The 27302-nt window shown below is 45.4% G+C and overlaps 1 protein-coding gene across 2 annotated transcripts; it reads right to left on the bottom strand.

The window, feature by feature from the left end:
* Positions 1-2080: 2080 nt before the first annotated feature.
* Positions 2081-23654, bottom strand: TMPRSS2 (transmembrane serine protease 2). 2 transcript variants are annotated; one of them, XM_075431672.1, is made up of 15 exons: positions 23515-23654; positions 17264-17419; positions 15948-16018; positions 15017-15212; positions 14625-14708; positions 13069-13191; positions 11637-11766; positions 10434-10544; positions 9548-9591; positions 8317-8491; positions 6541-6719; positions 5377-5472; positions 4209-4351; positions 3468-3620; positions 2081-3274 (listed from the first exon to the last, which is right to left on the bottom strand). In XM_075431672.1, exons 3-15 carry the CDS (start codon positions 15960-15962, stop codon positions 3263-3265), a joined length of 1461 nt encoding a protein of 486 aa, XP_075287787.1. In that variant the 5' UTR covers positions 15963-16018; positions 17264-17419; positions 23515-23654; the 3' UTR covers positions 2081-3262. The 2 variants fall into 2 exon arrangements, with proteins under 2 accessions (XP_075287787.1, XP_075287795.1); XM_075431680.1 differs by having other exon boundaries at positions 13069-13188.
* Positions 23655-27302: the final 3648 nt, after the last annotated feature.

Genomic DNA, 27302 nt, shown 5'->3' with positions numbered 1-27302 from the left:
CCAGATGGGGCCTCACTAGGGCAGTGTAGAGGGGAAGGAGAACCTCCCTCGTCCTGCTGGCCACACTCTTCTTGATGCACCCCAGGATCCCATTGGCTTTCTTGGCAGCCAGGGCACACTGCTGGCTCATGGTTAACCTGTTGTCCACCAGGACACCCAGGTCCCTCTCCACAGAGCTGCTCTCCAGCAGGTCCACCCCAAGCCTGTACTGATGCATGGGGTTGTTCCTCCCCAGGTGCAGGACCCTGCATTTGCCCTTGTTGAACCTCATCAGGTTCCTCTCTGCCCAACTTTACAGCCTATCCAGGTCACGCTGAATGGCAGCACAGCCTTCCGGTGTGTCTACCACACCTCCCAGTTTGGTGTCATCAGCAAACTTGCTGAGGGTACATTCTAACTCTTCATCCAGGTCGTTGATGAAGAACTTGAACAAGGCTGGGCTCAGTACTGACCCCTGAGGGACACCACTAGTTACCAGCCTCCAACTAGACTCAGCGCCGCTGATGACAACCCTCTGAGTTCTGCCGTTCAGCCAGTTCTCAATCCACTTCACCGACCACTCATCCAGCCCACACTTCCTGAGCTTCCCTAGGAGGATATCATGGGAGACTGTGTCGAAAGCCTTGCTGAAGTCGAGGTAGACAACATCCACGGCTCTCCCTTCGTCTACCCAGCCAGTCATGTCATCGTAGAAAGCTATTAGATTGGTCAGGCATGATTTTCCCTTGGTGAATCCATGCTGACTACTCCTGATAACCTTCTTTTCTTCCACTTGCTTGATGATGGCCTCTAGGATAAGCTGCTCCATCACCTTTCCCGGGATGGAGGTGAGGCTGACCAGCCTGTAGTTCCCTGGGTCCTCCTTCTTGCCCTTTTTGGAGTGACATTTGCCTTTCTCCAGTCCTCGGGCACCTCTCCTGTCCTCCAGGACCTCTCAAAGATGATGGAGAGTGGCTCAGCAATGACATCCGCCAGCTCCCTCAGCACTCGTGGGTGCATTCCATCGGGGCCCATGGATTTGTGGGCATCCAGATCACTTAAGCGATCCCTCACAGTCCTCCTCGACCAAGGGAAAGTCGTCCTCTTTGTAGGCTTCTTCTCTTACCTCCGGGGCCTGGGATTCCTGAGGGCCAGTCTTAGCACTGAAGACTGAAGCAAAGAAGGCATTCAGTAGCTCTGCCTTCTCCGCATCCTCCGTCACCAGGACACCCGCCTCATTCAGCAGCGGCCCCACATTGTCCCTAGCCTTCCTTTTGCTGCTGATGTAGTTGAAGAAGCCCTTCTTGTTGTTTTTGACATCCCTTGCCAGCTTCAATTCCAGGTGGGCCTTGGCCTTCCTCTTCGCATCCCTGCATGCTCTCACCACGTTCCTGTACTCTTCCCGAGTGGCCTGCCCCTCTTTCCACATTCCATGGAGCAACCTGGTCTGGTTGAACATGCCCCTGCTTACTGCAGGGTTGTTGGGCTAGCTGACCTCTAAAGGGCCCTCCCAACCCAAAGCATTGTATGATTCTATGATTCAGGTCAGAAGCCATATGAAAGCCTGATGCTGTAACAACTAAATTGACTTAATTTCTATTTTTGAAGTACTTTAAACTTGTTGACTACTTCATGGTATTCCCCAAGGCACACTTGATGCTCTTGTGCTATTGAAAACACCCTGTCTCACACCTAGAGAAAAGAGGCAGGTACACACCGCTTCAGGCAGCATGAATGTAATAACAAAAATAGAGTGTGACTCCCTGGACTCACTGCCTTTAGGCTAAACTTCCTTATTTAATTCTATTTCACAAGCCAACAGTGATTTCATCAGACCTAACCACTAAAGACACCCAACATTCCTGGACATCCAGCTCTGTTTCCCCGGGTTTGTTGAAGGACCTAAAATACCGGAATTAAAGCAATCTCTTAGATCACCTTCTTGTGTTGGGTTTTTTTGCTTTTTTTTTCGTTTGTTTGTTTTTAAATCAGATTCTCAGAGCACTTCAGACACTGAATCCAGCAACTGCTTCCAAAGAAATCCAATAAACACTACTAAGTAAAACTATTTGTTAAAAAAAAAAAATATTTATTTGGTGCATTGTTTACATGCAAGATAATTGCATTTGAGTAGCAAAAGAGAAAACAAGACTAGCAGAGTCATTTCATTCAAAAGATTTATCCTTCTTAAGAAAAGTGACTTGGTATGGCTTTTTGATCCTCTGTACTATGATTATAAATTCTTTTCAAAAACCTAGTTGAGGTGGCACTCTGATACTAATTACATTTTGCTAAACACATACCTGCAGATACATAAAAGGAGAGTTCTAAGGAATTAAAAGCCAAATTTAATAAATGAGGTAGTTCACCTGGTTTGGCAGAAACACAGATTTGGGTTTCTTTGCATAAAACATCCACAGCCTATGTCCACGCTTCTGCAGTCAGAAGTCTCTCACTTGCAACACAGCCTCACTGAAAAGCTTCGCCCTTTGCCTTTCCCAGCGTGGAGAGTTCGAGAGTCAGCCTCGAAGTGCTCAGCCAGGGACTTTGCCATCAGGACACTGAACTCACCACTTCCTCCTAGAACTCCGGAGCATCCCGCTCCACAGCCTACATCGAGAGTGATGGCAGGTCTTGCCCTGTCTGGGTTCAGAGCAGCTTAAGGCAGAACAGTCAGACTGGTCTCGCTGTGAACAATCTGACTTGGATGACAGCTGCATTGAGATCCTGAGGATTTTTGACTACCTGAATGTACAGTATTTTTTTTCCTGTGTCTCTACCGTAGTGCATGAAAACTTCCCTTCATATATACTAAAAAACATTAATTTCTTTTTAAATTGCCAACCAGCAGCTCAGAGATTCAATGGTCACATTACTTAACATTTAATTTAAAACGCTACTAAACCAACTATCTCAGCATCCTGCTATGAAAATCTTCAGTTAAATTGCGATTAAAATTGCCATTATAACCCTGTACCTGATCATCAAGTGAAAGTTACTCAATTAAAGAGAGACATTTTAGCAAGCAGTTGACAGAACCACTTTCTGCCAGGCACCACAACAAGAAGCAAGGTGCTCATTGTGATAATCCTTCACTGATTAAGATCAGTCACTGTAGCCAGCACAGAACCGAGTGTGCAATCCTTCATGTTATTTTTAAAAATAAAATGCAAAGAGAAAAAAAAAAAATCATTTGCAAAGTGAATAAATATCCCAGGCACCTATGGCTTCATGTATCCTTGCTCTCAGGAACATCAGTCAGTATGGAGGACAGACAACGTTGTCATCTGTTTGCCTGTTTAAAAAACAAAACAAAACACAAAACAAAGTTTCAGGTTCTGCTGACAGACTATCTTATCAATCACTTGGATGCTTCTCAACAGAACAGCTTCACCATCAGAGGAGTCACATTTATTTGTTTTTATAAATAAAATCAAGTTTCAGGAAACGGGACATTTTAAATTATTAAAAACACCCAAATACTTTACCTGCATATTTTTATAAATCCAATCTGTAAACGCAGTCATATTCCCATACACTCCAGGTCTATTGGGAGTAGCACAGCCACTTCCCCAGCTGGTATCTCCCACCAGCCACCACACCGAGTTCTCATAAGTTACTAGAGGACCTCCACTGTCACCCTGCGCAAAACACAAGCATATCATTAGGGACCTGTCCACTGGGAAAGACACAAGCCATTTCACTTCAGAAATATGGGTTAGGTTTCAAAAAAAGCTAATCACCGCTTTAAGGCAGTTACTGAGACAAAATGCGATAGCAATTACAGTATTAAATGATGACCGCTTGCAATAGGGATGAAAATTGTTGGCCCAAAGCACTAAATGAGATAGGCACTATCGACTTTCTTGTTCACAGGTGTAATGCTAGGGTACCACTGCGATTATGAAGAGCATTCATTCACTTTCAAGTACCAGATAACAAAACATCCTTGAAGCATGACAAAGACTGCCTCGCCCTCTTTGGGTATTTAGCAAGAACTTGGCACTGGCAGCCATTCAGAAGATGAAAGAAAAGCTCTTCCTTTTCAACGGATGCACCACAAGAAGAACTGGAAGCCCAACCAAAACGTTACTCAATTTTTTCCTTGGTGGTTTGTTTTTTTTTTTGGCGTGGGATCTGTTTGTGATTAATAGATGGTTAAAAAAGCCTAATAGTAAGATCACAAAAAATAATCAGATCATTATTAGGTGCTAATTATGAATAATTACCTGACAGGAATCAATTCCTCCTTGTAGATATCCAGCACAGACCATTGTAGGCAAAACCAAGCCATCATAGATATAGACGGAATTACACACAGAAGTTTCTATTAAGGACACCATAGCATAATTCAAGTTGTCTGACGTTTTACCTAAAATTGAAACATCCACAGAAACACATATACAAATACAAAATTAGGACAAGCATCATATTATGTTGCTAGTACAAATCCCAGCAGCTAGCACTGTTCAAGATGAAATAAACTTTCTAGAAACATAGGGATGGACAATTAAGATGCATGGTCACAGAATCGCAGAATGGTCGGGGTTAGAAGGGACCTCTGTGTATCTTCTAGTCCAACCCCTCTGCCAAAGCAGGGTCACCTAGAGCAGGTTGCACAGGACCTGGTCCAGGCAGGTTTGAATATCTCCAGAGAAGGTCCTTCGCACAGAGACAAGTGTGACATTAAAACTCTCTTCCAAGAGGTCAGTGAGCTACCCTGCATTGCTGTCAGTGTACTGTAAGGCAAGAGAACATGGCACCTATCTGCCCACTCCAGCATCAAACCAACTGTGTTATCTACAGTGCTAGTAAAAGCACACAAAGTCTGCAAGAGGTGAAGAGGACCTCTCCACAGTTTCATGGTCCAGCACAAGCAGCCAGCAATTCCCATACTCGGGGTCCAGCTTCCCCAGCACCCTCCCTCCCTGTCCAGTACCTTCTCACACTGAAATAAACCTTCCCTCCCTTTCCTTCTCACTTCTGACAAATTTACTTGCATCATGCTATTTTAGCTTGAAGTGGTGGAAAGCACAGGCTCCTGCCCTTTCCCATGTCCAGAGGACTGGCTTGGCACACAGCTACCCTTGGTGCAGGAGAGGTTATATGGGCACTGAAGTGGCCCTGCTACCAGGGGCACAGAATTGTTTCCTGTGTGAGTATTTCTGGTCCCCGGTAATGAGTTGAGGCTGCTTTGCAGTCTGCCGAGTGCAACACATCATAACTTACTTTGGGATGGAATGCCCTGTGTAAATATTAGGGGCTGTAAAATGGGTGAAAAAGTAGCATATCAACAGATCTGGCTCAAATTGCCCAATCAGACCACGTAACGGTTATTTGTAGACTGAAGAGAACTGGTTTATGTAGAAGACCAAAATATTCTAGAGCCACTCTTACCTCCTTGGTACTCTGCTCCCCACCCAGATATCCAGCACTGCTGAGCAGACTGGAACATCATTCCTGAATTAGGCAGACAAACCGGCTGTACAGCATCTACACAACACACACAGTAACATCTGTAATCCAGAATGTCCAGACATAATTCAAAACAAATGCATATGAAATATCTCACCATGACCACCACTTCAATACCTAGACACCATGCATTTTCTCTGTGCTTCACCTTCCTTGCAGATAAGCAATACAGTGCAATGCAGGCAGCAGCAGAAAGCTTGCCAGCTGCCCTTTCCCAGATGGCTACCTAAACCTTACCTCAAAGTGAGGAACAAGTACAGTTCATGGTTCTAGCTCAATTCATCAGCCTAACTAGAACAATTAACACTAGCTCTTCTATCAGTAGAGGACAAAGAAGAAGAAAAACTTCTGATGACTACCCCTCTGCATTCTCTTTGCAAAACCCTGCTGAAAATCATCACAACGCAAGCAGGATTCAATGCCTGTATACAAGAAGAGTGAAACACAAAACCAGACAACCTCCCTACTCTCAGCAGCAGAAGAGCCCCCCCAGATTACTTCTAGTAGCTTTATGATGATGTGATGAAATAGAAAAGAACCTGTACAGATAGCACATGCACACACAGAGCACTTCAAATTTAAATAATGCTCTGTCTGCTAGTTTTCACTGCTTGCTTACAAACAACTTGCATATACTTTCAAGAAATGAATTTCTTGTAACATTTGGGTTTGGGTTTTTGGTGCATTGTTTTTTTCGTTTGGTTGGGTTTTTCCCCCCCAATTATTATTTGACATAACTTGATTTAGGGTTTAGTCAGCTGCTCCACCACTACATCCTAAGTCTGCGCACACCGGAGTGGCACTACTTGAGCACCGTACAGCATTCTGGAGTAACAGTACATTACTGAGATGAACCCAAACTCCCTTATCATGTACTAGATTTAAATAAATCCTACTTAGAAAATCAAAGGCTGTGTCCTCTGCCTCTACCTCTACCCTGTGTCTAAGGTGTCTCTACCCACATTTTGTGTTCTTCCCTTAAGTATCTACAAGGATTTCTTGATGAACTTCAGAAGTTTTAAAAGACACGTAAACGACACGTTCATCACCATCGGATTTTTGCCTTAAAAGGAGCAGAGTACATACCAGTAAAACTCAGTGGTGTCTCTAACTTCATCAGGGCAACATCATTGTCTTTAGAATCCGTGTCATAATCCGAATGGGAAATTATCTGTTGCACTTTGTATCCATTTCGGAAGATCATCTCATTCTGGTTCAGAATCCCAGCAAAAACCCTCCAGTTGCTCGGGTCAGAAAATTGTTTACTGTAAAAACAAAGGTTAGAAGGTTTGCTTCTCTGGTAATGAGTCACGGATTATGACCTTCAAGAAATTGTTTTTACCATAACCAAGAGCGCACAGGCATTTGACTACCATTTCTGAAGACAAAAGCACGCAGTAACTCATGCCTTCTTAAGTGCAAGACATTTAACTTTGGGAAAGCTTGACTCTAATTTCATAAATGTATCCCAAAAATCTTTGAAATAGGTTAAGTATCACTGTCTATCCCCTTAGTCACTCAGCACAGCAAATTACAGTCGGAGACTGGAACACTGAAGTCTATTGATTTCCACGGCTGAGGGATCAAGCAGTTATTTCTGAGGTCTCACATGCCAGTAGTATCACTGACATGTACTATCCAAAGCATGCAAGGGCAGCAGAAGCCAGAATTAGTAAAAAAATGTTCTAGTGAAGGCATTTCACCATCTTGAAAATGTCAGGGGTTTTGTTTGGTTTTGGTGGATTTTTTTTTTAAATGTTAAGCATGCTCACTAGATGTAATTTAAGTAATCTGTTGTATAAAGCACAGTTTACAAATGCTCAGTAAAAACTTCTCACAAGTGTTAAAACTCCCTCCATGAGAAATTCCAAGGCAGTAGTGCTTGCAAATTGTTCCCTCTCAACAACAACAACAAAAAAAGAACAAAACAACAAAAATAATTCTGAAAACCAGTTTTGTGCCAGCTACAGCTTGGTTGCCATTGCTAAAGCTTTTGCATTCTATGGAGCTCAAATCAGAAAACAAAGGAGGGATAAGATCGTCACATAAAAATAAACACTTGCATTCCTTTCTCAAGGTTAAGGACAAAGTTATTTTTCCTTGGCTTAGCCTGAAACTGTGATCCAGCCAACCAACCATAATGTTTTTGCTTAGTGGATTTTTCCCTCCAACAGAAGTGGCCACCTTTCAAACATATTCTACCACTGGTACCACAAGGTACCACAACACCCTCAGCCCTCCTTTAAGCTTCTATTTGCATAGGTTAAAACCAGACAAAGCACCAGCTGTTTTTCTTGTTGATGCCTACGTAAAGTGTTCCTTGGATAGGTATAAATCTACGTTTAATAATGACTTGGGCTTTACTGCCCTGTGGCATGAAGATATGAGGAAATAAATGGTACAGGCATTTTTAAATTTATCATTTCTACAGTTGTGCGATATTTGAGGGTTTGGGGATATTTTTTTTCCTTTTCTTTGTTTTTCCTCAAAGTGTAATTCAATATCTTCATGATAACATTGTATGTCTGGCGTAAGGGTATCTGTGCCCAACGGCACCATCCAACTTCATTTCCACCTTTAACAAGTAAAATAAGATTTTCTTCACGTAGAAAGCAGACAGGCGATCTGCAGCCGGCCTCCTCTAGAACAAATTTTCCCTCAATACTTGAAAACCATACTGCTACATAGCCAAAATACCGGACCCAGCAGCTGCATTCAAGTGAGTGGGGGGAACAGTATTTGATTCAGTCTTAAAGCAGAAAGTCAGGAAGACTCAAGTAACTTTGTGCATTTCAGCCTGAAGCACCAAACAACGCCATTTGCGAGACGAAGGAGCAAGCCGGTCACCCCGGCGAGACTCACCCCTCCACGCAGTGTGCCGCCGTCACGATCCACTGCTGGGTGATGATGGAGCCCCCGCAGACGTGGGTGTCCTGCACGTGGAGGCTGACCTGCCACGGCCACTGCCCCAGGGTCGCCGCACTGCCACCCACGATTCTGCTCATAATGCTCACGCTTTTAGTGGACAGGCCACACTCTGCGGAGTCAGTTACACACACACAAAAGCGTTAGTTAAAGAGCGAGTTGGTCTGGAAGATGGCTTCTGCAGCTCAGGCTTAGCTAGCAGAGGGGAGAGCGGTCCACAGAATCACAGAATAGTCTGGGTTGGAAGGGACCTTTAGAAGCCATCTAGTCCGACACCCCCCTGCAGTGAGCAGGGACATGTTCAACCAGACTGGGTTGCTCAGAGCCCCATCCAACCTGACCTTGAGTGCTTCCAGGGATGGGGCATCTACCACCTCTCTGGGCAACCCGTTCTAATGCTTCACCACCCTCATAAAAAATGTCTTCTTTATATGTAGTCTACATCTACCCTCTTTTAGTTTAAACCATTACCCCTTGTCCTATCGCAACAGGTCCTGCTAAAAACTTTGCCCCCACGCTTTTGCTTGTCCGACCTCTGCACTGCTGCGGTTTGATACGCCATAGCTTGGGCCCCTGTCCTGGACACCGAGATTCCGAGTCTCCCGTAGCCTAGACCCCCTTCACACTGCGAACGTCAAGAGGAGTATCTGGTAGTTGCTGCCCTCGGTTCACCACAAACCATGAACCAGTGGTTCATTACACCTTTGAGTGTGGTATTCAAGCATCTCTGGGAAGCAACACAGACGCATGCCTTTGTGTTGTGCAACAAAAGCGACAACAGCCAGGAGTCGCCTCATGACAGCCATCCCCGTCTCATGACAACCATCCTCGTTAGGAACGTGCTGCCCACCCGATGGCTGCGTGTTGGTAAACGGATGCGCCATAGACGTCCCACCACAGCTGCTGGACAATGGCTACAGAGCTTCACCGCAGGCAAGTCATTTAAATGAACCAGTGGCAGCAAAGACAAAAGCAACTGAGGATCCAACATCCCTCTTATCTCCTCTCCCACCCTGCTCCTTAAACTGTACCGTCTGAAACTTGGGAACCACAGTTACATCATCTGCCCATCAAAGATAGCAATCATTTATGCAGATTCAGAAGGATTTCCCAGCCAGAGCATTTCAAATCATGAACAAGCAGAAGTTCAAGAAACACAGTCACTTACCTATGCAGCGCAGAGAAACCACATTTCCTGATGCACAGGAATCACTGCAATAGAAATAAAAAACACAAACAGGATTTTCGGCACACAGTAAAGCAAATGGTGGGCAAAGTTCTCCCTCCAGCTGCTTCCTACCTTTCCCAGCTACGTGCCCTGCCTTCACCCTCATCTTCCTGCTGGGGGTTCCCTGCTTTCTTCATGCTCTCCAGCTACCCTACTAGCAACCACCTGGCCTCCACCATTTCTTGCATTCACCAAAACCGCCACGTGAAAGACAGCTGTCGCCAGTACAAAAGGTTTATAAGCCTCCTCAATAGAGGAGCAGTATGAAGAACAGCATGAGAAAAGGTTGAGCTGATTTATGAAGCAGTTGTAGAAGAACCTAAACAAGGGAGCCACGGGAAATTTGCAGGCGCAGCAGTCTGCAGGTTTAGAAACTAGACACTGTTTAATGAGAATAAAAATGATACTTTCCACAGTGAAAGATCCATTTTGCATGCTGTGTGTTTGTGTGACTGAAAAAAAAACTGTACCAGCTGCTGTGACTGTGCTACAGCTGGTAGCTATTGTCACCACACAGAAGCTCCTGTTGATGGTCAAAGAGCCTTATAAAGTATCTTTGACATGGCAACCTTCTAGACAGCATGGAGGGAACAGGATGGGACATCTTCTCTTTTAAAAGAAGAGAGGAAAGATGGAAAAATATCAGCTATGTTTTTAAATAGAAAGGAGAGCAGTTGCTGCAATCAGATTAAAAACAAAGTCTCTTCCCTCTAACAATCCTCATCGAAAGATGTGCTTGCATTACACTATGGGCAGAAGCTACACCTCTTAAAATAGCTAAAAGACCCCTGAAAAAAGGAAAGAAGTTTATATTGAACAAAGATACCTGCTATACAGCTTCTTGTACAAGTCTATATTCCCAGCACTTGTGTTCAGCTTCATGTAGCTTTGAAAGCTGACTTCAGTTGCTACTCCTTGACTATAGTAATAAGTATCTCTGCGAAACAGAAAGTCCATTATGAAACCCAGTAGTTTCAGTTTTCAAATAAGCAACAATAAACTGTGCGAAGCGAGAGCTTCTGACATGAACAAAAATATGATTTTCTTATTTTTTTAATTAAATTCAGAACCCCAGTGGTGTAGTACAATGCCAGAGACTCAGATTCTTCAAATACTGGTCAAGTTCCGATTCCCATCAAACACTCACCAGACAAAAATAAGATTTTTATCTAATACACATGCACAGTAGGAATTTTCAGCCTCATGAAACATGGCAAGCTGAAGAGATGCCTTTGCTGGTACATTTACACAGTACAGCAAAGTTCAGGTCTGATTAGTCGTGACAGCCACACTTCTGTGGGACAACGACAGGAGCAGCAAGCGTTGTTCTTCTGCCAGGTTTTCTAGCTGAGGACCAGCTCTGTGTAGTTGCTGCTGGGCTGTCTCACTGGGGTTGGAACTACGGGGGTCACTGCTGGTTCAGAGACCTGAATTCAGAGCGCCACGATGCAGCGTGGGCACGCACAAGTTCTGCCTGCCTGGGCAATAACCTCACTCCATTACTCCATGCACAACAGAAGACAATATTTGCCAACTGTATCACAGAGAGGCAACATCAAGTATTTCAACCGCAGAGGAATTCAGGCTACGTCGTTACACAGGGAGAACGTGGGCAGCACTCAGGGCCACAAATGTTGATGGAGATTTTCCCCACGAGCTGGTGTTATCTGTGTCTTCAGAAGATCGAAGCTTTCCATGCAGTACTGTTGGTGACAGGTTAAGTCAGACTGGATGCTACTGAGCAATTACAGTGATCTGAAGCGAGCTCTGGAAGATGGTTGTGAGTCAATGTATTGGATACAAGTGACTCCACTGAGTAACTACTGCACACGTGCCAGACCCCGTTACTTGTTGGAGCAGCATTTCGTTTTGATTCTGTAACAGCCACCATCGCTAAAATCCAACCCACCTGGGTTCACAAGAACTAGATTGTCACCTACTTTTTGTTTGATACGCATTCTTAAAAACGGCAAGAGGGAAATTTTAACCTTTCCATGTATGTGCAAAGACTGACAAAGGTTAGACTTACACACTGTAGCCCATGTCTTCACATGCAGTCTTCCCATAATCGTCATTCCAGTCATCTTGACAAACAGGATACCAGGAGCTGCTGACAGGTGAATAAACTTCCAGGACAAAGTTTGATCCAGAAAGTCTAACTGCCAGAAAATGAATAAGGAAAAAAACAAAAAGAAATCAAGAACATCACATGCTATATTACTGCTCTTTCTCTGCTTAAAACTATTGTTACCCATAATATTTGCTTGTATGTGTTAATTTAATGCTGCCTTCTACTCAAATTCCGAGTAAATATCAAGTAGACAGAAATATCACGACTTAATTCTTTTGTGTAAGCCAATTTAAAAGAACTATCAGTTCAAAAATGCAAGTGTACAAGATACTGTTCATCTTTTCATTTCAGCTTTTATGCTCAAAATTCTCTTTCACATTCTACCACTGAGAAAGATTGCAATAGTCAATCTTCTCTTATCTTTCATCAATGCAACCACGTGTCTTAATGTATCATATATTCTGTATAAATGAAATATAATCTATTGTAATATATATTATATCTGGACACACAAAATTTCTTTAGAGAAGCACCTGTACAGCAAGAACATAACAAGGAGCAATTAGCTCTGACATTCCATGACCCATTATGTATTTATATGCACAAGAATTTAATATAAAATAGTTCAAGCAAGCGAACAGATTGGACAAGCTTCTCCAAAATCTATTATTCAACCAAATGGAGAGGAACAGCTTTAGAGTCTGCGTCAATAAATGCTAACCCTGCATGAGGCATGTGCAGAATACAAGTTCCCAGAGAGAGAATAAGGGCACAGCCAGAGTTTTGCAGAGTGGCACTGGCACAACACAGGTGTTAGAAACAAGATGCCACACCTTTGGAAAGGACAAATCAACGATGTTTCCACCTTCCACCTTCAGCTCTGCACTAAAGCTTCCCCTGGCATGTTTTCAGTTGGAAATGCTGATCGCACCAGGCTTTCTTACACAAATTTGAAGCATTATTGGGAGAACAGGAATGCAAAATATGTGGAAAAAGACAAGCCTGACTGAAGACCACCAGATTTATGTTATCACCTAAACTAAAGTTCTACTAAGAAGTCAATGATGACTGTTCATTCCAGAGACAATGCTGCATTCAGTTTTGCACAAACCCCTTTCAAATTCAAAGGTAATGTTTTAAAAACAGATTCAAATCTAAGCCAGCTCAAACCCCTGAGTCAATCATTTTCTTTCAGCTTTTCAATCGGACTGGAAACAAACTGGATATCCAGATACAGGCTTCAAAGTGCTTAAACATCCTAAACCATTTTAGAGATACAATTTAGATTAAAATGGTCCTATTGTAACTTAGGCAAGCTTTGGACAAAGCAGTTTGCTCAAAAACTCTTGCAGTTGGCTGGAGGTCTCCCCGCTTGCGTGCCGGCACTCACCACACCGGGTTTCGTCCTCCCCGTTGGGGCAGTCGCTCACTCCATCACACCACTGCGAGGATGGGATGCACACCCCTGAAGATCCACACTCTATTAAGGAGCTGAGACAACGATTGTCTACTGCTGGGAGAGAGCAACAGAGTGGTTAGGCTGAACATCAGCTTAGCCTCAGGCGACTACTGCCAACTCTCATCTTAAGGAGTATGCCACTTTGATAGAGCAAAACATCAGAAAGAGTTCTTAAACTCAGTGATGGGAGGAGACCTAGCCTGACACAACAGAAGATGTATTGCTCTGTCCTTTACATCGCTTGTCAGATTAAGTCACTGATGCAGCTGATTGGATTTTGTCCACTGCCTCCCCTGAATGAACAAGTACCATTAAGTTGTCTAAAAGGAGTCAGCTTTACACTGACAAAGCATAACACTTATGAACAGAAAAGAAGGAAGAAAGTGATTACTCCAATTACATCCTTTTGCTTTTGCTGCCATTAAAAACAAGATTACATTCACCCTGTGTAAATCAAAGTGAGTGGCAAAAAAAAACAACTAAGGACATGAAGTGCCATCCTCATAGTTCTAAATGAACTCCCTTCTCTCTTCCTTTCTTTTCCTGCACAGAACAGAAAGGAGAGGCTCCTCAAAACATAGCAAACTCTTTTAGTTTCCTTTGAGAAGTGGCTTTCATTGAAAGGGAAATTAAGATAGCACAAAACAAACTTTACCTAAGCCAAACAGAATTGCTCTAGCCCAGCTTCAGAGCTCAGTCACCATGGTTGGGGATGACTTCCAAGGCAAATGTATGATCTATGTTACAGCTTACAGTGGTGAGACAGGCTGGGCTCACACAACATTAACACATTTTCAAAGCAAAAGCCTCATGGAAACAAACAGATGTGAATTACTTCTGTTCCAAGAGAGATCCCGTTTTACCAAAACAAAATGCATCTTGACCACTTACACTCTTGCAGATAAGGTATACAAATTTACTTCAGTTTCCCTCCTTCACTTGAAATTAAGCGAAGTTCAAATCTAGAGCAGAGTTCCATTTCAGAGAAGATGCACAGTAGTAACTTCCCTAATGAAACGCACCACAGAATGTGTTGGCCATGCACAATCACATGCCAGCTACTCCCAGTGCAAACACCCTCGCAAGAGGTCAAACTACTCTTTATCAACAGCTACGGTGCTGTACAGTTACATTGCACCAGCTTTTGCCAGATTGGAGCTTTCCAGAGAAGTCACCTGAATAAGCTGCTCCAGAAGAGCCACTCCATCAGACAGCTGATGACATCACTTAATGTCAAAAACATATTCTCTTGATGAAGGGAAAGTAAAGTGACAGCAGCATTGTTCATTAAAAAAAAAAAAACAAAAACAAAAAACAAAACCTGAGTCATTAGGAAGCAATATTCATTCATCTCTCAGGAGATAGGTAACAAAGACTTTCATATCCTTAATTCAGCATAAAATGGAAGATAAGAATGTATATTTCTAACTTTAAAAGTTTAATAAGTCTTCTCGTTTAGAACCAAAAATAATTAAAAAAAATCTTACCAAAATACCAGATGAGGAAAGCAGCAATTGCACAACAAATGACTACTAAAATCGATACTATAATGATTATGATTTTCTTTACAGCTGAAATGAAAGCAACGAGAAAAAGAGAAATTACGTTCATGAATAAGGTAATTTCCAGTCACCAGCACTATCTGTTTCCTTGACATTAAAACCAGACATTTTTTGCCAGACAGACTTTTCTCCATTCCACCACCCTTCCTCCCAATCACCCATGTTCCTGTCCAGTTATGCCAACATCCCAGCCAGCTATTACTTCTTCATCCACGGGGACTTGGCACCTTCAAGGTGAAGGGAAGATCCCTTTTATTTGTTATCTTACTTTGGAAGACCTTAAGTCTAAAATTGGAAGAAATCCCGACAAAACTTACTTGATGAACATGTTCTCCTGGATGACTGTGCTACTGGCCTACTCGACTGATGGGCAGCAACCTTTGGGACATAGCTTGGCACTGACGGAGCGTTTGATGAGAAGTTTGGTGGATACGGGTTAGCACCTCCCGGTTGCCTGGCAGAACAGACGCTTTCTGGCTGAAAGCCATGATTTTCATAGTATGGCGGTGAACCCTAAATGACAATGTTGGGGGGAGGGAAACAGGAGAAAGTGAAAAACAAGAGGTAAGACTGCAATTAGGACAAAATAAGTTTCAGGTGGCATTTACATTCAGAACTCTATTAAATAATTCTGCCAATGCAGAAAGACACCATGCATGCATACACATCCTAGTGACTCCAATTTACACAGATTTACAGTACATGCCTAATACCTCGCACTTTGAATAATAAAGATAACAGAGAGTGAGGCTGGAAGGCGTATAAAGAGATCAGTTTCCTGATGCAAAGTAACTCAGCCTAAGAAGGATTCCTGGGCCCAGCCCTCCAGCTGGCTGCACAAACCATTGCACTGGAACATCTGACAGCGAAGGTATACCCAAGTAGGTGCACCAGCTATACCTAAGCTATTTCTGACACGCACTGGCCTACGACAGGTGGGGGAATATTTGTCCTGGCAGAGCTTTAAGAACTAATTAGAAGCCATTCCAATCTATCACTCCAAAATAAGCTTTAAAACCATAAATCTCTCCCAGGAGTATCTGAGTACTTGAAATGCTAGTTAATTCAAGGCTCTTATGCCTGCCTCACAGTGTATCTTTCCCTTTTTGCAGAAAACACAACAAATACTCCACATTTTAAAAGACTTGTTAACCAGGACACCCCTCAATAGGCTGTTACTTGTAAAGAAATAAAAACTTATTGAAAAAAAAATCAGAGAGGAATATTTTGAATATTTTGTTTACTTACTACTGTAGAGGTCATCTTTCCTGTGTCAGCAGTACAGAAACTATTCAAGTGTTCGGAAGTAAAGCATGAACCTATATATAAAAAAAAAAAAAAAAAACCAAACCAAAAACAACAGAAAACAATCACAACCACAAGCTCTGTCCACTTTTCTTGTTGGTTTTTCCTTTGGCAAACCACCAAATCGGGGAGGGGAGGGACACGGGACAGAACGGAAGTATTTCAAGAGAGGGTACAAAATAAGGTGCAGCATGAAATCAGAGCTCAATAGTCCCTCAATACAACCTTGAGGATTATACAGTGGCAACTATTCATTAACACAAGCGCCACACAGACCAAGCAGATTAAGTCAGTGCTCACTCTCGCTGACAGAATGAGAGTTCAGGAATACCCTGGCAACAACCCACATGGTGTCAGTACCAAGTTCAGGTCCTCCTGCCTCTCTCAGCACTTACTCATGTGTCGCTGAGGTTTATGACACAGAAACGAGAACGTGAACAAAGCACCAGGAAATACAAATTCAGCTAACTCATCTCATAACGCCACAGCTAGCAGCCCCACAAGCCACATCTTTTTCACTCTTCCGTGTTGCAAACAGTTGTTTTCTTGGTTGCGTGTTGTAGCCACCACATCAAAACCAGCGGGAAAAGCGTGGAAAGGAAACAATATGCCACAGCAACACGGAAGTTTTTCAAATAGAGTAAAATAGAGGAGCTACAGCCAATGTTTCAAGCATATAACAGTTTATTTTAAAGTTAAACATTAACATCAAGGAAAACCAGGTATTAGCAAAGACACAAGAAACAAAAAATTTTTGCTGCCGCTGTTCTAAAATAGGCAGTTACACACCTTCACAAGCAATCCCTTTAATAAATAATTTCATTTATTGAGTCCTCTCTCAATGTCACTCTACATGAAAAAAACCCTAGGAAATGCCTCAGTCAGGCACTGAGAAACCACCTTTCCCCAGCTTGCAGAGCAGCACCCTGCACACAGGCACGCTGCCATGACCCCTGCTGAAAGCCACGACTAAAGAGCAGTTGCATTAGGACGCAGCATAATTCGGCCTGAAGTTTAAGGTTATGTTTTAGAACCTGTACCAAGGTGTCATCCCACCCAGAACTGAGCTGCAAATGGCTTTGGAGCAGATTTCGACAGCAGCGTGGCACCTCGAGCGTGCCAATGCTTCACGACCATTTAGCAAGGCTGATTCTGGTATTTGCTTATTAGCGCCAGCAAAAATAAAGTAAATAATAATGCACTGTTGACTTTTTATTTGCATGGCAAACAGGTGAAAAACAAGCCTTGCTCCTACTTACAGTAAGTCCAACAGATTGATGACTAAGGCTTCAGGACTTGCGCTTTATGTTGCATCCATTCTCACCCAGCTGTCACAGCGGAGTCAGGAAGGGTAGCTCTGCCCAGGCTTAGAGGGCAAGAGTAAGTCGCAGGAAGATATTTTTGTCCCTTGCTCTCTGAAAAGGAGGGGGGGGGGGAAAAGGATTAGGAAGTTTAGTGATAGCAGACAGAAGAATACTAGGTGGCGATTCTGAGGTAAGCAAACGGGTGCTACGACCAAGGAAAAATCCAAATATTTTTCACGTTACTATTTGAAAGGCCTTGCAGATTGGCAGACGACAGTCTTCCTCACTCTTTTTGGGTCTTTGAAGAAAATATGTCTGTTGCTTAACTGGCTTTCAAACATCAGTCCCAATTTAGTTCTTGTTAATCTATTTCCCATCCAGCTTCAGATTAATAACAGTTTTCTCTTATCACATCACAAAACCCAGGGAAGTTTAAGGCAAAAATCAACGTGTAGCATCCAAAAATTATATAAGCTAGTTTTCTTAAACACGCATCTCTAACACACTTCAAAATATTTTACAAATACATCAAGGGTACTGCAACAACTTCACAGATAAGGAAGCTGGGTCACAGAGACACAAACCAACCTGTCAAACACTCCCCACCCCAACAGCTATAGAGCTAGAAGAGACTGGTCCATCTTATCTTGGTCCAATACTTTGGCCTCTAAATCACCTCATGCATCAGACAGATTTAAATAGATCCCACATAAAAGTATCATAAACCCACACCGGTGCAGAAGAGTTTAGTGGGAACACATAACTATCCTTCTGTCCCACTGCCAGTCATTCCTCCTGACGTCTGCCGAGCCATAATGGCACTTTACTGAGTACGTCTGAAGAAACAAACCTCCAAAGTCCTTTAAAGTGAGCTGGTGGAGTAAAAGTGTACAGAGATACCCAGGCAAGGAAACAGGGATGGAGCTCACCCCCACAGCAGGCTTGAAGGAAGAAGAGACAGGGCCCAGGGAGCCGAAGCCTTGCAGGTCGGCTTGCTAACACCTTCTAGCTTTGGAAAAAGTATGCCCAAATAACAAAAGGGACCTGTCACTCGCACGCAGTCAAGCCCTTGAATTTAAAAAGCTTCAGTTTACTCCAGTGTGGAGCAGAACCAGCACTCGGACCTCCAGCAGCACGGAAGGTCCAAAATCGAGTGTGTTTTTTTGTTTCTCAACTCTGAAAGTAAAGAAATAACACCACTGTTTCTAATGATGGGCAATAATAAGAGTATATGTATAGCCATTGCTGACATAGTATGCTAATGAATTCAGTGAAACGTATTGCCTCACAGCTCACAGCTATTACTTGAAATGTCTTAGCTTCTTCTCACGTATGCCTTAGGAGTGTTATAATTAAAGTTCTGTCATGGGTCATTAAGATTAAAAATACGTCATTCTTTCCAATAAAAGCTCTCAGAATGAAAACAAACAACAATTTAAAAATTGAAAAATATTACATGCATTCAAAACAAATTTAATCCAAAAGCTTTTTTGTTTTTTCTATAGATGTCTGCAAATCAATTATTTATATTTAAGCAAAAGTTGCAGTAGAATTGGTCTCTACTTCATTTGACAACATACTAGTTAATTGAATATGGACTCCCTAGACTGTTAGTCGCCCAAAGGCTTGTCCTCCTCCCTACCACAACAACAGCCACTCTGACCCCTGGAGAGGAAAATCACTGAGCATAGAATCGTGCTGCTCAGCTTTAAGTGGTCCTCACCGCCACGTCCTCCTAAGCCCCTCACCTCACTGCTGCTGGGCAAAGGTGAGCCTCTGCTTCCACCTCCTAACAGCAGCATCAGGTCATGACTCCTTTATACTGTGTGTGTCCTTCGCTAGCTGGGAGCCAACGTCCCCAAACGACAACACAAAATACGGAGGGCAAAGAAACCTTAAAGATTTAACCAGGATTTTGTTAGTGACATCAGACTTGCTGGCTTTTACCCTAGATCTCCACACAAGAAATAATAATGGTATTTCCTTATCACACACCATGACGTAACTATTCACTAAGAGCAGTACTATGCCTTGGAGGCATGGAGTTCCACAAGTACCACTAGCTATATTAGTTTCCACAAGCTTTTATGTAGAGATCACCGTATGTTGTTTCCATGTCTGGACCCATAAGTTAATAGGGTTGAATAGTGACCTTTAGATATCCCAATACAACACTGAGAATTCAACTTGGCCAACAATGCCAGAGTTCTACTGGCAAATACTTCCTGCATTAATGTATTACCTCAGTACATATTTTGTGCTGTTTCCTGAAACAAAACATCACCAGCTGTTTGCTAAGCTCTATGATAGATATCAACAACCGAAAAAACAGCAACCAAAAAAACCAGAGTTAGACGTACGTAAAAGCAACCACATGCAAACAAGGAAGAAGGGAGAGGACGGAACAGTTAACAGCCAAATATATTAAGTCAAATTCAGCTTCTAAAAGGAGGAAGCATAGAAGCATCCAAACGTTCTACATGAACACTGACTAACACAGTGTCACATCCAAAAAATTAGCAGTTCCCTTCACGCAGATAAAAGAAATGCAGCACATGGAAATGAACAAACTGGCAAAACTCATTAAGGTAGCCAAGGAGTAATTCCAGTGCAAAGCTCAACCATATAAAAGGGCAAGCCAACAAATTACGGCTTTTGTTAATGACGTTAGAAACGAAGTAGCCATTCATTTTTTCTATTCCCAACCAACCATTTTATGACCACCTAGAAGTTTCGGTAGCATAACCTTAAACACTATATAACCATGATACAACAGTGAGGAGGAAAGGGAGGAGAGGCAATAAAAAAAACCACAAGGAGAGAGAAAACAAGCAAAGACGTCATTCTAGATTCATTTACATGATCTTTTCACACAGTGGGCGATTCCTGCCTCTGCTACCTGGACAAGAGAAAAGAAACACGGTGAAGATACCTGTTTAACAAGCAACACTCAGTTATCATGACTTGCAAATGAAGTATAGAAAGGTTAAAAAAAAAATCCAGTTATGTATGAAAAAGGAAAGTAGCTACATGAGAATTTTCATCTCATTTCATTAACAAGATCTCCTCGATACTTCTTCAGGAAGTAGTACTGAATATTTTTATTGCTATGATCAAAAAAAGTGAATGTAATTTACTCCACAGGGTAAAATTTATCCTCTGGAAGGGGTCAAAGACAAATTGACAAGCAACTGAATGTCTCAAAGTCATCAAAATCAGGTTCTTCCAATGTCCTGGCCTTTCAGCTAACCTTGTCAATAGAGGTAAGGTCTACTTGGCGTGCCTATGAAGTAACATTACACATCTTGCAGAGAACTATATGAGACTATGTAAATATTTGTATGAAAGTACGTCACAAAGAAAGCCTCAGCATTCTTAGATCTCCTAAGAAATAGCTTTGAAGCTATTCTAGATTAGCTCCCAAAATATCATTAAACTGTAGAACTACTTATCAACAGGTGTCAATAAACAGTGCCTCTTGATAAGCACTACTAGCAGCTCAAATAAACTCCACAACAGTATTCCCAAGGCCAGCCAACCAAGACCAATACTACTTCCACACGCAAAAAAACAGGCATTAAAAAGCTCTGAGCGTAGCAGTATCATTTCAAACAGTTATATGATGCTGTATTCACACTACAAATAATCATCTATTTGTCTTCTCTGAAAACAGGTGGTACCATGAAACTCAGCCTATCACAAGTACATCGCATGCCTTTATTAGGAATGGGGGGTGGGGGGGGGTGTGAAAGCAGGCGGAAAAGCTGTTGCCTGGCTGAGCGGGTGATGAGTGGCAGAAGACCCTACAAAAAAAGCCATTTCTGAAACAGAAAAGACCAAGAGCCCAGAAGATCAGGCTTGCTGGCATGGTAGGAGACGGACCTATCAGTCAGGCAACAACTGCAGAGGCAGCCATTGCCCAGAGCACCCACCACCCCATGTGCGCAGATCACAGTGTTGCTAGAGGGTGCAGCAGCAGCCAGCCCAGCATTTGGACGCTTTCTTCCCCTACGCTACATCCCTGGTTCTGCCTCTGCCCTCCTCCTTCCACAGCAGAAGCAAATAACCTTGACTTCTGGCAGTGAAACTCAAGTCTCTGTCTGCGACACCGAAAGTCTCTGGCCAGGAGGAAAGCTCTCAGGAATACTCTTTTACCACATTTGAGTTGCAAATTAATATTCTATGAGTATGGTACCAGTACACACCTACCCTACAGAAAAATAAAAACTAGCAAATGTTAACAAATGAGACTGACTTAGATATTTCTCCAGGTCAGCTGCTTTCAGCCTGTGAACTACAGATCCCGAGGAGCCGTAAACCACTTCCAAGGGGTCTACGGCAGATAAGGCAGAAAAGCGAGCCTGCTGGCAGGAGGTTTGAATGCACTCCACGGGGAGGCTCGTATTGCCAGAGACAGGTTCAGGGATCCACGCATCAAAGACATGGGAGAAGTGCTGATGTAGTAGCACATCGTGGTACTGAAACCACTCAGTGTGGACTGACCCTTGACTGACACAGGAGTAAGCGCCCGAATCTCCAGGAGTGGCAACTCCCAGACAAATACTTTCACCAGTACCCTAGAATACTGTTTCACTTTGTTTTCCCATCAACACCCAAGAACACAGTTTCAACGTATTTCTGTTTTCAGGTGAGACTACCGCGATAGATTTGCTCTAGGCCGACCTTCCTATGTCCCAGTATAATTCTTAAAAGTTTAAGAACGAAAGGAAAATGGAAAAAGACACGCGAAGTCCTACTCTGACGTCAGCTGTTAACGTGGTCATAGAATCATAGAAAGTTTTGGGTTGGAAGGGACCCCTAGAGGTCATCTAGTCCAACCCCCCCGCAGTGAGCAGGGACACCACTAACTAGATCAGGTTGCTCAGAGCCCTGTCCAACCTGGTCTTGAATGTTTCCAGGGATGGGGCCTCCACTACCTCTCTGGGCAATCCGTTCCAGTGTTTCACAACCCTCATTGTAAAGAATTTCTTCCTTATATCCAGCCTAAACCTACCCTGTTTTAGTTTAAAACCATTACCCCTCGTCCTGTCACTGCTGTCTCTACTAAAAAGATTGTCCCCATCTTTCCTATAGGCTCCCTTTAAGCACTGAAAGGCTGCAATCAGGTCTCCGCGCAGCCTTCTCTTCTCCAGGCTGAACAAGCCCAACTCTCTCAGCCTGTCCTCACAGCAGAGGTGCTCCAGCCCTCGGATCATTTTGTGGCCTCCTTTGGACCCACTCCAACAGTTCCATGTCCTTCTTGTGCTGAGGGCTCCAGAGCTGAACGCAGTACTCCAGGTGAGGTCTCACCAGAGCAGAGGGGCAGAATCACCTCTCTCGACCTGCTGGCCATGCTTCTCTTGATGCAGCCCAGGTCCATCTGTTTTCTGGCTTTACATTCACCCCGATACCCGTAGGCAATAGCCACAACGGCGGCCCTTTCCCCGTCCCACGATTTACGCCACACGCACGGTGTCCGTCCCCTCTCCCCCTCACGCTGCCTCGGTTGCTGCGAGCCCCTCCTCGGAGGCGAAGCCGCGTCCCCCGGCTCTTCCCACCGCGCTGCGGGCGCTGCCGTCGCTCTGCTCGGCGCCAGCGGGGACCCTCGGGCCGAAGGCGCTGGGAGAGCGGCCCCCGAGATTCACCGGCGCGGGAGCCCGGGGTGAAGTTCGAGGTCCCGGTGACTTACGACCGAGGGGAGGCGCGGAGCGCGGCTGGTCTCGGCGACCAAAGCTTGGGCTTGCGGGTCTCAAGGGCACAGCCCGGCGGGAAGGCTGCTCCGTCAGCCGAGACACTCCCGGCACCCAAGCAGCCAGAAACCGGCACTCCGGCAAAGCACCGCAGCGGCGGCGGCCCGAACACTCGACGCCCAGGCCCCGGAGCTGCACGCCGTTCCGCTCCACCCTCCGTGCCACCGACTCGCTCCCCCCCACGACCTTGAAAGCGCTGCCCGACCCCCGCAGCGCCCGTCCTCCTCCACCGCACCGCCCGGGAACGGGCACCCCCCCCCCCCCCCGCCCCGAGGACTGCCAGGTGGGAGGGCGCCGGCGTGCGGGGGGGGTCCCCGCACCTTCCCGCCCGCACCTGGCCGGACTCGCTCCCCGACAGATCCTCCCCACCCCCTCGCGTCCCCCGGTCCCGGGGGTGGCCCCGGCCGGGCCGGGCCGGGCCGGGCCGGGCCGGGCGGCGGGGAGCGCCGCGCTTACCTGTGGCTGCCCCCGCCGGAGCGGAGCGGAGCCGGGCCGGGACGCACCGAGCCGGGAGCAGCCGCCGCGGCGGCCGGGGAGGAGTCACCCGGCCGGGGGGAAGGGACAGGTGCCGCCAGGTGGATGCGTCGCCCGGCCCCTTCCTCCCGCCGCCGGGGGCAGGGCGGGGAGGGCGCTGCCCGCGGCCGCGGGTCTGGCCCCGGGGCGGGGACGGCGGGACGGCGGCCGCTGCCCCGCGGGGGGGCCCGGCGGGGCCGCGGTGGGCGGCTGCCGGCCCCCCCGGGCAGGCAGGGCCGCCGGTGCCCCTCGCCGGTGCCTCTCGCCGGCAGCCACCTCCCGCCGGACCGCCCCGGGCCGGTGCTCCCCTTCCCCCAGCCCTCCTCCTCCTCCTTCCCCCGCGGGCGTTTGCAGAACAAACAAGCCGGAGGGAAGCCAAGGGAGCCCCGGGAAGAGCCCGCAGCCCCCCCCTGGGCCGTGGGGCACCCCCCGGTGTAAGCCCCCCCTCCCCGCTCCCGGGATTCCTCCGGGCGGACCCGGCCCAGGCGTTGCTTCTGCTGCTCCAGCCCACGCGTGTTGCCGTGGCGGGGCCGTGCCTTTCCCGAACGTACGCGTCGGTCTTCGTTAGCCCGCATTTCGGGGTGTTGTGTGCGGACGAGAAGCCACAGCGCTGCCCTGAACGGGGCAGGCCAGGAGCCGGCAGAGATTGCTCACGAAATGCCCTTTTTCTGTTGCCTTTTAGGGCCGCTTAGTGAAGGGGCACTCTGAGAAATCTCCGCGGTCTCAATTGTCACCCTACTTACAACGCTCTAGCGGCTTGCGGTAGCTCCCCCTGTGAAGCAGATCTACAAACAAGCCAGGTTTTTCTCTGCCAAAGCTGAGTTCCGCTGCAAAAAAATCCACTTATATCCCAAAACCTCAGACTACGGCTGGAAAGGTGTGTAGACATTTCAAGAAATTCCACTCCCTTTTAAGAACAGCTCCAAATTAGCTACAGTATTGCTGCGTGCTGAGCTCAACACCTCTGTATGGAGACTCCAGATAAGGCAAAGTACACAAGTTTGGCATGCAAAGTCTTTGGGGTTTGTTTATATTTTCAAACGCGTATCAAGGAATTACATCAAGTGCACCAAGAAGCCAAGATCAGACCTTCAGTGTTTTTCCAGCTCTATGTATTTATTCAAAGAGAACTCTGTATCTTCAGACCCATCAGCACAAAAACATAAGGAGCATTGGCCGAGAGATCCTTAAACTTTAGCTTAGTCTTTTCAGCTGAACCTTTTTGTAGGGCTGTTTCTCCTCATGTTCTCCCAAAAAGAATCACGTGAGATTCGGTAACTTTCCAGTGTGGATCCAGTTACGGGAATTGGACCTCAAATCCTCAAAAAATTGGACCTGAAGTAAATCAGAAGATTGTCCCAAGTCATATCTACAACCAAAATGCACTGCATTGTCACCTTCTGTGGTTCTCTAGCGTGTCCGCTCGTGTGGCTTGTCCCTGTCTTTTAATCTACTGTCAGCAGCCTTCAGAGCTTCAAGATGTTTTAGGTTTGAAGCAGGGTACCTGGTTGTAAGGTTTCCCTCTTAAGTTTCCTTACCAAGATGGAGGGAAATGGCCCAGAAAATTGTCACTTGGCATCATGGCCACAAGGAGATGACCACACGGCCATCGAGGAGGGATCCCTCAAGATCTCTTCTGCTCTGCAGGAGAATCTGAACACTTCTCTGCTTTGGAAATTTACATTTTTTTGCTTTGAAAGTCATTTAGAGGCTATGTACTCTTGTACTGACAGTGCTTATCTCCTTTCTAAAGACAGAGTGCAATTAGTTTTTAGGATACCTAACAATTTATGTTTCTAAAGGTATTTATATTGAGCTTAAGAATATCCTGGATCTTAGTTTGGATGTGTCCAAATGCCTCGCTCAACGACTACAGATAAGGAGAAAGGGAGATGTAAAAAATATCGGGTGCGTCCTCTGCAAGTCGATGTTGTCTCTATGTAGCCACTTCCAAGGTATTACATCCAGTCACGTGCTGTAAACAAAACTGGGCAGAAGGACGCGGCAACAGGTAATGAACGTGCAGTGCTGAGGAGCGGTGTGCTCCTCTGCCAGAGAAGCTTTAAACACTCACCCAGGGCCCGTGTTCCTCTGTGCGCTAAGAAGCACCACCAGACCTGCCGGGGCGGGGTGGGTGGTGGGGTTCAGCGCAGCTCCAGTGAAAAGAGTGGCCCTCTGCTCAGTTACAGACCTGAAGAGCTGGGCATCAGCCAGCAGCTCGCTGATTGCCCCTGTTAACACCTTTTCTTCTCACCAAGGGCTGAGCTGGCCAGTGAAAAGTGCACTCCCGCTCTCCTTTCCCCGGTTCTTCCCTCCCTTGCTGCAGGCTGGTATCTGGCTCACAGAAGGGTTGGCCTTTCACATCTCTAATGCGGTAAAAGCATTTTTTTCCTTTTTTTTTTTTTTTTAAACTGGGTTAATATTCCCCAAGGTTAACTTAGCTTGCTGACAAAGGTCAGAGGAACAGGAGAGCTGGAGCGGCGGAGGTGGGGAGGGGGACACTGCCTCCTCTTGGCAGCAGAAGCCGTCAGGTCTGTTCAGCTAGTCGAGGACTAGCTCATGGCCCTGTAATCTCTTCCAAAAGAGTTGTGTGTGTGTATTATTGTGTTTTAATTACACAAGCTGGCTTTTGCAGAGCAGGATGCTGAGTATTCATTTTATTCGTGGATTATAAGCAACTTCCAAAGGGGAGATGGGGGCAGGGTTTGTTTTTTTGGGGTGGCTGCGTGCTTCGGAAGGGTCTTCCTCTCGCTGAGGAGCCCCGAATTCACTGCCCAGAATTCCAGGTGTCTGAGAGCTTCAACATGACCCAGCCTAACACTGCTCATCTCAGCACTTATCCCAAAGGCCTTTCTGTCACTTAAATATTAATAGTTAAATGTTCAGCGAACCACTTCCTCCTCTATATTTCTGCAAGTGCGGGGCAGGGGAGAGGATGTTTGGATGTTTTCTCTCGTTTTTCCAGGCATACAGGCTAACCTCTATAAACTGGTGCTAAGCATCTGAATTTCCGCATGTAAAATCAGCTGATCTTTTTAAGCGTCTGGCATGGCCTACCATTGTATCTCCCACCAAGACACCTTTGGTTTCCTCTGACACCTCCTTTGCTCTCTTCTATAAGGTAGCTCTGCCTGCCTGTTAATCACAACTATTGTTTCTGCAGCACTTGGTCCTTGCAGGTCATTTCCAACTCTGTCAATGCCCAACATGTCGTTTGCTCCATTGTCTTTCATACTCCTGAACTTTTCCCTGTGTTTCTCCTGTCTAATCAAACACCCAGGGGAGAGGGAGATACGGTCTCTGGAAAGCCCAGCTGCAGGGTGCTTACTCAGAGGGTGTTAGCAGGAGCTTGCCCTTGCCCCTTCGGGACCACAGCACAACACTTCCTGTTACCACACCAACAGGACTAGAATTCGAGGTATCTCCAGGGAAATTCGGTGCTAAAGCCCACAACTGAGAAAGAACCCCACATTCAGATGAGGAACTGGCTCACCCAACTCAACACGTTCTTCGTTCTCACACCCCAGCATTGAGCACCAGGTATCTTGTTACGCCCTGGTGCGATGGAGTCCTCCATGCGTTTTTTTTAACTGATACCATGAGAGAGAACTCTGTGGTTGACATTTTACAACAGATGCTACAGTTACGCTCTCACCCATAAAACTACATCAAACCTGGCAACTTAGTCATTTAATAACTAGGCTTAAACCAAATGTATGTTGACTTTGGAA

The sequence above is a fragment of the Opisthocomus hoazin genome, chromosome 1, assembly GCF_030867145.1.
Source record: "Opisthocomus hoazin isolate bOpiHoa1 chromosome 1, bOpiHoa1.hap1, whole genome shotgun sequence".
NCBI lineage: Eukaryota > Metazoa > Chordata > Aves > Opisthocomiformes > Opisthocomidae > Opisthocomus > Opisthocomus hoazin.
This window is presented reverse-complemented; position numbering and strand designations above follow the sequence as displayed.

What these genes read in the sequence shown, in the direction of transcription:
- TMPRSS2 (XM_075431672.1), bottom strand. An exon ending in GAAGACATGGGCTACAGTGT is followed by an intron (nt 10,545 to 11,636) that starts GTAAGTCTAACC and finishes TCTGTTTCGCAG; the next exon opens with AGATACTTATTACTATAGTC. An exon ending in TACAAGAAGCTGTATAGCAG is followed by an intron (nt 9,592 to 10,433) that starts GTATCTTTGTTC and finishes TTTCTATTGCAG; the next exon opens with TGATTCCTGTGCATCAGGAA.